General features: G+C 36.9%; 2 protein-coding genes across 3 annotated transcripts in view; one reads left to right on the top strand and one right to left on the bottom strand.

Annotated features, from left to right (window-relative positions):
* The window catches only part of LOC116851743 (helicase POLQ-like), a 4,876-nt gene extending 3,596 nt beyond the window's left edge, over positions 1-1,280 (top strand). For both annotated transcript variants that reach the window (XM_032831475.1, XM_032831474.1), the window contains 5 exons: positions 114-209; positions 312-485; positions 559-672; positions 769-903; positions 1,125-1,280. In XM_032831475.1, the coding sequence (XP_032687366.1) occupies positions 114-209; positions 312-485; positions 559-672; positions 769-903; positions 1,125-1,220 (615 nt within the window). In that variant the 3' untranslated portion in view covers positions 1,221-1,280. The remainder of the gene's footprint in view (positions 1-113; positions 210-311; positions 486-558; positions 673-768; positions 904-1,124) is intronic.
* Positions 1,281-1,660: 380 nt separating this feature from the next.
* On the bottom strand, positions 1,661-3,070 carry LOC116851744 (ribosomal RNA-processing protein 8). The gene is made up of 3 exons (XM_032831477.1): positions 2,413-3,070; positions 2,039-2,275; positions 1,661-1,937 (listed from the first exon to the last, which is right to left on the bottom strand). The coding sequence occupies exons 1-3, from the start codon at positions 2,916-2,918 to the stop codon at positions 1,724-1,726; spliced, it is 957 nt and encodes a 318-aa protein (XP_032687368.1). The 5' UTR covers positions 2,919-3,070; the 3' UTR covers positions 1,661-1,723.
* Positions 3,071-9,952: the final 6,882 nt, after the last annotated feature.

Genomic DNA, 9,952 nt, shown 5'->3' with positions numbered 1-9,952 from the left:
TATATATATATATATATATATATATATATATATATATATATATAAATTTCATATAAAAAATATATTACAAGTTTTTACGGGCGTATGTATACCTCAATATCTTATCATTGAAGGTAATGACACTTACTGATAGCCAAATGCAAGTCGCTAGACTACTCGGGATAACAGAAGCTGCGGCAAGTAAAATACGTGATGGTATAATGCCTAAGGTGAAGATTTATATATAAAATAATTTAAACAATATATGTTTACATATATATTAAAATATTTAAATAATATATTCTTTATTCGCTAACAATTTTGGATTATAGTCTGTTGAGAAGAGGGTAGTTGAGAGATTTTATGTGACATTGATAGTATATGAATTGTGGAATCATCACTCAGTTTATTTCGTTGCCGAAAAATATCAAGTTAATAGAGGTGTTGTACAAAATCTTCTGAATACGGTATCAATGTTTGCATCTTCTGTAGTGAGATTTTGCCAGGTAAATTAATAAGATATAATTGTATTGATAAAAAAGTCCTAATAAATTCATTTCTTACATTTTTTATTTACAGGAACTACCTGAGTTTTGGGCATTTACCGAGATGTTAGGTACATTTAGTAAAAAATTATCTTACTGTTGTCCAGCAGAATTAGAAACATTAATGGAACTTCCATCAGTTAAAATAGTAAGCGTAATACTAGCCTCATATTGTTAAAACAATATATTACTTTTACATAATGTTTCAACATAAAATTTGATCCATGTATCCATCTTATCATAGGGCAGAGCTCGTCAATTGTACAAAGCTGGTTATAAAACTTTACAATCTATAGCAAAAGCTAATCCCAGAGATTTAAAGGAACAGATTCCATATCTGAATAATAAAATAGTCGCACAAATTATTGCTGCAGCAAAAGTAAGTTATTCCATATAGTATATATTAATAAAAATATTTTAATTTATGTCCATATTGATATATATTATATATTAATAAAAATATTTAAATTTATGTCCATATTGATACATTGATAAGTTGAAAAGATTACTTCTAAGTTTATATCATGAAATGTAAATCTTGATATGTAAATTTATATAAAAAATTTAGAGCTTTATTTTATGTATAAAATTAAATTGCAGCTTTTGATACTGCAAAAAGTGGAGGATTTAAAAGATGAATGTGAAAACATTTTAGATGGTATAAATGTAAGTCAAATAGATATATGTGAGACATAGATGTTAAACTATGAGAAAGAGAAACTAGAGAGAGAGAAAAATAAAGTTTCTAAATTTTGATTATTTCTTTTAAATGTATATATGAACATGTATAATTTCTTTAGTGAAGCAATATATTTAAAATATCCAATTATATATATACATAAGAAGAAATCAGGTAAATTATATTTTTGTAAAGTTACATATTTTATAATATATATACATATATCTTAAAAGCACATGAGATAATAATTATTAAACATCCTTTTTTACAATTATAAATTGTGCCCAATAGAGCGATGTGTTTTGAAGAATAATACATCGTTTAAGCAGGCACATACATTAATTAACCCAATAGTGTTTGATATATACTTAAAGAATGGTAATATATCAAATACAAATATAATATTAAATAATGTTGTGGAACAGTTTTTTACATATTATAAGAATTTATAAATATATGAACTATTTATACAAATTTTATTTTATAAAATTATATTCACATAATACAATATAATCAAGTTTTATCTCTTTTTATACAAACATGGTTTCAAAGTAACTGTTGGAAGAGTCTTCTTCTTCATATTTATATTTTCTTCTTTCTTAAAATCCATAAAATAAAATAAATCATGAGATAAATCTTTCCAAGTATTTTTAAAACCATAACAGCCTAACAGTTTTATGAAATCTTCTACATCCTCAAATCTGCTTTCAACCTCGGCTATTTTTAAGACACCACTAAATTTAAGAGAACAGAAGCATTAATTTTTAACATAATCATATATATAATAACATATATAATATATAATAAATCATGATTAATATCATTTATTACTTACTTGATTTTAAGTACTCTGTTAGCTTCTATCAGATAGTCATTAAGATTAGTTCCCATTAGGGAAAGACAAAACACGACAATGTGGACACTGTTCATTAATAATGGAGTATGAATGATGTCACAAGCTTTTACTTTGTCGTTTAGAGCAATAAAGTCAAATGAGTGAACTTCATGAGGAACAGAAGCAGCAAGTTGTGCTTCACCACATCCAAAATCAGCTATTATATTATCTGTTGGCCTATAATTATCAAAATTTAATGTTACATAACTATAATTTACTGTTAGTATTTATTATTAGTAATTTACTGTTTGCATAATATAAACTTATTTAAGAATTAAAAAAATTTTATTTAAGGAAAATATTTTGATACAAACATTTTTTTAATAGATGATATTATCACATCCAGTGGATTTACCGGCCATTGTTCAATCTGCTGTTTATATCCATCATGATAAGCTTTGAAAGCATCAGGATCTTCTTTAAAATATTGCTTAGATTGTGAGCTATCACTGTTGTACAATGTTTCATTTATGAATCTGAATCTAGATGCACTTAATTGAGCCATCATTCTATCTCTCAATGTAAGTGGCTGTTGTTTCTTTACCTTTTGCACAATCTGTCTTGTTTGTGTCTTTTTGATAAGCATTTCTTCTAATCGTTTAAGTTTTATCTTATGATTGTTTAATTTTAATGTTTTTCCAGATTTTACTTGCTGTGCTTTTTTATTAATAGATATCTGTTTCATTTTATTCTGGCTTATTATTTTAGAATTCTGGATTTCTATTTCACTTTTGTTTCGTGCAGCGGAAAAAGGAGAGCAGCAAATCGGGAGCACTAAAATATATACTACTAGAGAAAAACCTGAGAGCGGCCACGCCATACGTTTTGGCCGACACCGATTTTCACGCTGTTCTGCATTTTTGAGGTGCAACTACGTTCCCTACGCCCATTTCAGACGCTGTCGGTAAAGTGTCGATTTGTTACGTGTTTATTCTACGTCCATTTTCTAGCGATTCGTGTCCGTGCTAAGCGCATAATTGCGTGGTTAAGAACCTGGACAGTCCATGGGCATAGAATGGACACGTAATAAATCGACACTTTACCGACAACGTCTAAAAATGGACGTAGGGAACGTAGTTCCATCTCAAAAATGGGTGCAGAACAGCGTGAAAATCGGTGTCGGCCAAAACGTATGGCGTGGCCGCTCTCAGGTTTTTCTCTGCTCTGACAAAAGTCTCTCGATTAACGATATACGATATCACATCGACTGTGCAAGTCGATACTCGATAATCGTTCCTTGTTGCCGATAAGATGGCGCTACCGTCGCGCGCGTCGGGTGAAGCGCGAGCACAGGACAGTGGCGGTGAGTGTCTTTCCAGTAAACAATATGGCCGGTGCGGTTCGGTGCGTGGGTTATGTCGTCCTCGTTGTGTTCGCCGAGTGTCGTGGTCCGTGCTGCGAGCGGGACTAGCCGTTCAAGGTAAATATGTTTCCATTCTAACGTAGCGTAAGATAATCGAAATATCTAGTCGCGTTCAACAACATTCGCTCGACTTCGTCGCGACTTCTGGCGCGCGCGAGATCGTCGGCCGAGTTTACGAGCGTTCCTTCGATCTTCACCGAAAAAACGTCGTCTAACATTTCGCGAGGCGCTTTCTCGCATCCCATGGGGTATCGCGTTATGTCCCGGTCGCACTGTCGATCGCCATCGCGGCGTTAACAGGTGTCGAGGCGTCGCGTCGCAACGCGCCCGCATCGCGTTACCCGAGAGAGCGAGTAAAAGCGGCGTCGACGTCACGGGCCGCACGCACGCAAGCGAGCTAGTTTTCCACGAATTCGTGAGCGCGCGACACCGCTCTATATTAACACTCACCTTCCTCGCCGGGCTAGACCCGGCGCGCAGTTTCGCGAACTTGGCCGCGACGAGCCTCGCTTTTTGCGCCGCCGGCGACGGCGCGCGCGAGGGCCGCGACCGCTCGTGGCTGCCGAAGCAACAGGTTTTTTGCACCGAGAAACCGTCCGGTGACGACCTCTCTTTCTCTCTTTCTCCGTTTCTCTGCCCTCTTCTCTCTCTTCTCATCTCTTCTTCTCCTCTTCTCTTCTGCGAGATTCGCGTCGTTGTCGCGATTGGAATCGCGATCTCGAGCGTGTCCGCCAGTGCGACGATGGTAATAGCCGATAGGGGATACCAACAGGTTTGTTTGATTACGCGTGCGAAAAATGCGATTAGCTTAAAAGAACAGTCACACCTTGGAGCGATAAAACGCGGATCGAGCAAGATATTGACAATTTACGAGAAACCGTCGTTCAATCATTTTATCCGATCTTCAATTTAACTTGCGTACTTATGTAGTATTGGTCGCGCCGCGTCGTTGTGTTGATATCGATGTACAGTCGCGGACAATAAGGTTGACTGCTTTTAACTTCATGCGATTCAGTTTCTGAATACGTCCTATTCTAGGGATTGGGTCATTAAAGTGACTATAAGTAGACTGTAACCGTCTCATCTCACCTTTAGTTAGGATTCGGAAATTGAATCGCGTGAAGTTGAAACTCAATCTTATTGTCTGCGACCGTATCTATCCCGGATTAGGATAGAGTGTTATTTTTTCTCTCGCCTCTTCCTTTCTTTTTTCAACGAAATATTATTACCATGTGTTTCGTCATTTTTATTGAGATATTATTCGCTCCGCACGTAACTTCAGATCCAAATTGCTCGGATGTAGCAACAATCATATTGATTTTCACGGTACGAGGATTTGTGTTTACATACTGAATATGCGCGACGAGGACATTCCGTAACGATTCCGGACGTGACATTCGAGTGATTACGGACGATCTCGCGGCGAATGAAAAATACGCACGCGATCGAAGACAGACTCGCGTCAGCATGGCGGAGGTCGGCAGGAACTTCAAGGTGCATACCGCGCGAAAAGTTGCCGTGACGCAAGACACGCTGACCTCAAATTTCGCGCGGCGCAGCACAGCGCGCGCGCACGTGCGCTTTCGCTTCATTAACCACTTTCCGCGCGAGTTAAAGGGTCGCCACGCAACGGGATGTAAGAATGAGATAGCAGAAACGAGGATTTAATACGGAGGACTCGAGACTGGCAGCGGAGACGTCGTGCGCACGCACGTAAAGAGACGTTTCGGAAAACAGTCCGTGAGTTCTTACTTAAGACCATTTGTGATTTATGAATTCCGTGCGAGATCACGCGGCTGAAAATATCTCGTGCATTTCTCGCGACACTCCTGTAGAAAATAAAATAAACATTTTTCACGCGCGCGGCTTAAGCCTGATCTACAATGTCTCTTTTGCTTCTTGCTTCTTGTTCTTTATCTTTTTCTGGCTTAAGGCTTAACCCTTAAACTTGATCTACAATGTGTTCTTTGCTTCCTGCTTCTTTCCCTTTATCTCTTTCTGACTCATATATTAAGTCTTAAGCTCAATGTACAATGTGTGCTTTTTACTTCCTATTACTTGTTCTCTGGCCTTTTCTAGCTTAAGACTTAAAGTTTGAATCAGCAAAAGACAAGAGAAAGAAACAGGAAGCAAAGAATACATTAAAGCCTGATCTACAATATGTTCTTTGCTTTCTGCTCCTGCTTCTTTCTCTTTATTTCTTTCTGACTCAAACCTTAAGCTTAAAGCCTGACCTACAATATGCTCTTTGTGTTCTGTTTCTTGTCTTCTATCTTTTTCTGGCTTAAAGCTTAAGGTTTGAGTCAGAAAGAGTTAAAGAGAAAGAAGCAGGAAACAGAGCATATTGTAGATTAGGCTTTAAGCCAGATAAAGACAAAGAACAAGAAACAGGAAGCAAAGGACACATTATATATTAAGCTTTAGAGTACTGAGGATGTATTTGATTAGCGAAAACCGTTGTCTGCGGGCATATGAAATAGGAGCGATCAGATAAGCATCGGCCATACGGAGCGTTCAATTCCGCGTTGCTCCGTACGCAAAGGGAGAATTTATATTTTGGCAGAAAAGCAGAAAACAGAAAGATAAAAACCTATCAGAACTCGCGCGCAGTAAAAAAGCAGAAACTATTTACTACTACTTGATCATCAGCGCGAGCTTTGATTGGCTTCTGTCTTTCTATTTTCTGCTTTTTTATTTTTCTGTTAAGATATGACTTCTCCCTAAGGGATATAATGCGGTCGCAGTTGTGTTTCAAAGTCGTAGCACCAGTTTAGGAATCGATCATGTATCTATTTCCTTCGCGTGAAAAATGAAGAGTTTTATTGAATTTATCAATGAAACTTTTCATTTTTCATGAGTTTACGCGTAGAGAATAGATACTATTTTGAAACATAACTGCAACTGCATTATAGACGATCCTTAAGAGTTAAGGTTTAAGTCAGAAAGAGATAAAAAGAAAGAAAGAGAAAGCAAAGAGCATATTGTTAAACTTTGCAGTGCAGAGAAACATTGTGTAGGCACAACACGCGATTTGCTTCGAGTCCGCGGCCGGGTATTTGTTTATTCTTCATTGTTTTCCTTCTTAATTGCGAAGAGATAATAATAAATACAGGGTGTGTTGCGATATTGAGGTTGCAGCTGCCTCTGCGTTCTTTCTTGTATTCATGTATTCGCGATATTTACATATCTCTAATATATACAATTTAAAAAGTTGAAGACACTATATACACTATATTTCGCGAGAGACAAAACAAAGAGGAAAAGAATATAGAAGAGTACGATTCACAATTTTTCCAGAAAGTTTTAATAAATGGAATTACAGAAGAAACTCTTAGAAGTAGAAATCACAATTAATTTTTTGTCTTTAAAATTCACCGAATAAAATTTCGTCCGTTGATTGTGAATTTGTAAGTTTAGATATACATTTCGCAAATTTTGTTTTTCAAAATTTGTATTTTCGTACTCGCGTCATTTTCTTCTAAGACCGCGTAAGGAAAATATCCTTTCCTGATTTCTTCAAGAACAGTCACGTTGCGTTCTCCATGTCGAGCTGCCGCCGTTGCCGTTCGTTTGTTCGCGAATGACGTAAGTTGACACATCGCGACTCCTCGTTGCGCTCGTCTGCCAGCTAGTTAATGCTCGGGCCAATGCTAAGGATCCCCATTGATTGGGGCCACAAAAGGCAAGTGTCGCGCCGACACCCTTTAGCCCAAACAAATTGATAAATCACGAACGGCGGATTTGCGTGTGCATCCGATCGAAACGATGCTATTGATATATCAATACCTCTTGGTATATCGAAATATCGAGCGCGTAACGCTACATATCAATATGTATTCGGCCTCTCGAGTGTCCCTTGTAATTCCCATTATACGGAAAAAACGACTCTGTTATTGTAACTGAATTTTCTGTTGTCTGGAAATCAGATGAAAGGTTCAGCTGTAGGCATAGAAAGATTCCTACAGGAGGTTTCTACTCAATCAATTGCTCTCAGTTGCCTTAACTAAGTTTTAATGCAGCTTTGAATATTCAGACGAATGTTTTCGGTCATAGTAACAGAGATATTATTTCTTGTTAGCGAGTTTTTCATTTGGTCCTCATTCAGTTACACAAACTGAAATTTTTTCCGTGTAAAAATCTTTTCCGAAATCTTTTCCGAAATCTTTCCCATTATACAAGAGAAACAGCTCCATAGTGTAGCTGAATTTTCTATTGTCTGGCAACCAGATGAAAGACTCAGCTGAAGGGACAGAGAAATTATAGAAGATTTCTGTTCAGCCAATTGCTTTAAGTTATCTCAATCGAGTTTTAATGCGGCCTTGAATGTTTAGACGAATGTTTTTGGTCACAATAACAGAGATATTATTTTTTGTCAATGAGTTTTTCATTTGGTCCTTATTCAGTTACACGAACCGAAATTTTTTCCATGTAAAAATCTCTTCCGAAATCTTTTCCGAAATTTTTCCCATTATACAGGAGAAACAGCTCCATAGTGTAGCTGAATTTTCTATTGTCTGGCAACCAGATGAAAGACTCAGCTGAAGGGACAGAGAAATTATAGAAGATTTCTGTTCAGCCAATTGCTTTAAGTTATCTCAATCGAGTTTTAATGCGGCCTTGAATGTTTAGACGAATGTTTTTGATCACAATAACAGAGATATTATTTTTTGTCAATGAGTTTTTCATCTAGTCCTCACTCAATTATATTAAACGAAGTCTTTTTCCTGTGCAATTCTCATTAACCGAATTTTCTGCTATTTGGAGGCCAGATGAGAAACTCGATTGTAGGAACAGAAAGATTCCTATATGAGATTTCTGCTCAAGACAATTGCTCTCAGTTATCTCAACCGTGCTTTAATGCAGTCTTGAATGTTTAGACGATTGTTTTTGGTCACAGTAACACAGATATTATCTCTTGTCAGCGAGTTTTTCGTCCGATTCCTATTCAGTTATACGAACCCAAGTTTTTTCCATATATAAAGCTTCGATCAGAGAAATTCTACGACTTCTCGCGCGTGTAAATTGACGTATCAACCATATCACGAATGGCGTGTAAATTGAAGTATAACTCGCGCGGGAATTGTCGTGCATGCTCGGCGCCGGCGTCTTCACGGCAATCGCTTTGACCGACATTGTAATTTGCGATTAACGTGGGAAATGAATGATACGTGTATCGAGACACGCGGACGTGGACGATCGTGTAAAGACGAATACACGAGTCGACTGCAACTGTGTTGCGCGCCGATACGACATTTTCAGAAGTTCTTGCGCAAAAATGTAAAAATGCGGGATGGTGTTTCTTCCTCTTTATACAATAACTCTCGCGCGCGTCAGGTTATTCCGAAATCCGAAAGTGTCCTCGATCCGTTTCGGGCAGAAATCCTTTCCCCGGCAAGACCGAGCGATCGTCCGTCTCGGTTCGACCTCGGGCTCGTCCTCGATGGCATGTCACGTGCGCGTTTTCGCTAAGCCGCGGGATACGTCTCGTGATTATGCAAATGTCGTGCGATCGTTAGTCGCGCTCGCGAGCAGCGCGCAATTTCGCTCGGTGCGTATCTGCTTTCGCGAATCGTCTCCGCCGACGATGACAAGGCGCTCCTTTGTCGTCAGGTGAATAATCGCGGTGCAAATAGCGATAAGTGACGCGAGAAATGAAATCGCGACCATGGCGCGCTCGCAAACAGTCGTCGATCTGTTTGATATTGGATACCTTGAGGACATGTGCACCAGTTACTCTACACGCCCTAAACTTTCGCTTTACACTCCTAGTATATGTATATTATACAATAGCTTTTTTTTAATTGACTACATTGATTTATTAAGGTCTTATATATTCTGAACTCCATTAGTAGTTATTACTTGAAAATTCGCTTCAATTGAAGTACTCCGACTCGAATTCAAAGTTAGATAAGAAATCTTCAGTTGAATCGCGATTACTCTGATATATATGTATCGCATATATCATAATTCAACTGAAGAAACCGGTAGTAAACAAACTTTGAATAAAAATCTCAGTATTTCATGTGAGACAAGTTTCAAGGAACGACTATTAATATAGGCCTAAAATTTATACCTATAATAAATAAATAAATATATATATATATATTTATTATATATTTTTTTAGCGATTTTTTATATTTTTTTCCTAGTGTATAATATCACTTATGATGTGTGTGTGTGTGTGTGTGTGTGTATCATAAGTGATATTATACACTAGGAAAAAAATATAAAAAATCGCTAAAAAAATATATAATAAATATATATAAATAGAAAAAAAATATAAAAAATAAGAAATACTCACTCGATGGATACTAATAACATATATATTTACATTAATATATGTATTTTTACATTAAGAAAAATCTCTTAAATACGTATTTTATTAAAACCTTTAATTTCCGCAAAAGCGATTGTTTACTTGATTTAAACAAAAGAATTTAGATTTAAATAAATATGTCTTATAAATAACGTTCTTTTCAAGTTCTTTTCAA

The sequence above is a fragment of the Odontomachus brunneus genome, unplaced genomic scaffold (genome assembly GCF_010583005.1).
Source record: "Odontomachus brunneus isolate Ranch 3 - 2012 unplaced genomic scaffold, Obru_v1 Obru_scaffold_188, whole genome shotgun sequence".
NCBI classification, from domain to species: domain Eukaryota; kingdom Metazoa; phylum Arthropoda; class Insecta; order Hymenoptera; family Formicidae; genus Odontomachus; species Odontomachus brunneus.
The sequence above is the reverse complement of the archived record's forward strand: the minus strand, read 5'-3'. Positions and strand labels throughout refer to the sequence as shown.

What these genes read in the sequence shown, in the direction of transcription:
- LOC116851744 (XM_032831477.1), bottom strand. Translation starts at nt 2,918, where the DNA reads ATGGCGTGGCCGCTCTCAGGTTTTTCTCTAGTAGTATATATTTTAGTG. An exon ending in ATATCATCTATTAAAAAAAT is followed by an intron (nt 2,276 to 2,412) that starts GTTTGTATCAAA and finishes TGATAATTATAG; the next exon opens with GCCAACAGATAATATAATAG. An exon ending in AACAGAGTACTTAAAATCAA is followed by an intron (nt 1,938 to 2,038) that starts GTAAGTAATAAA and finishes TCTTAAATTTAG; the next exon opens with TGGTGTCTTAAAAATAGCCG.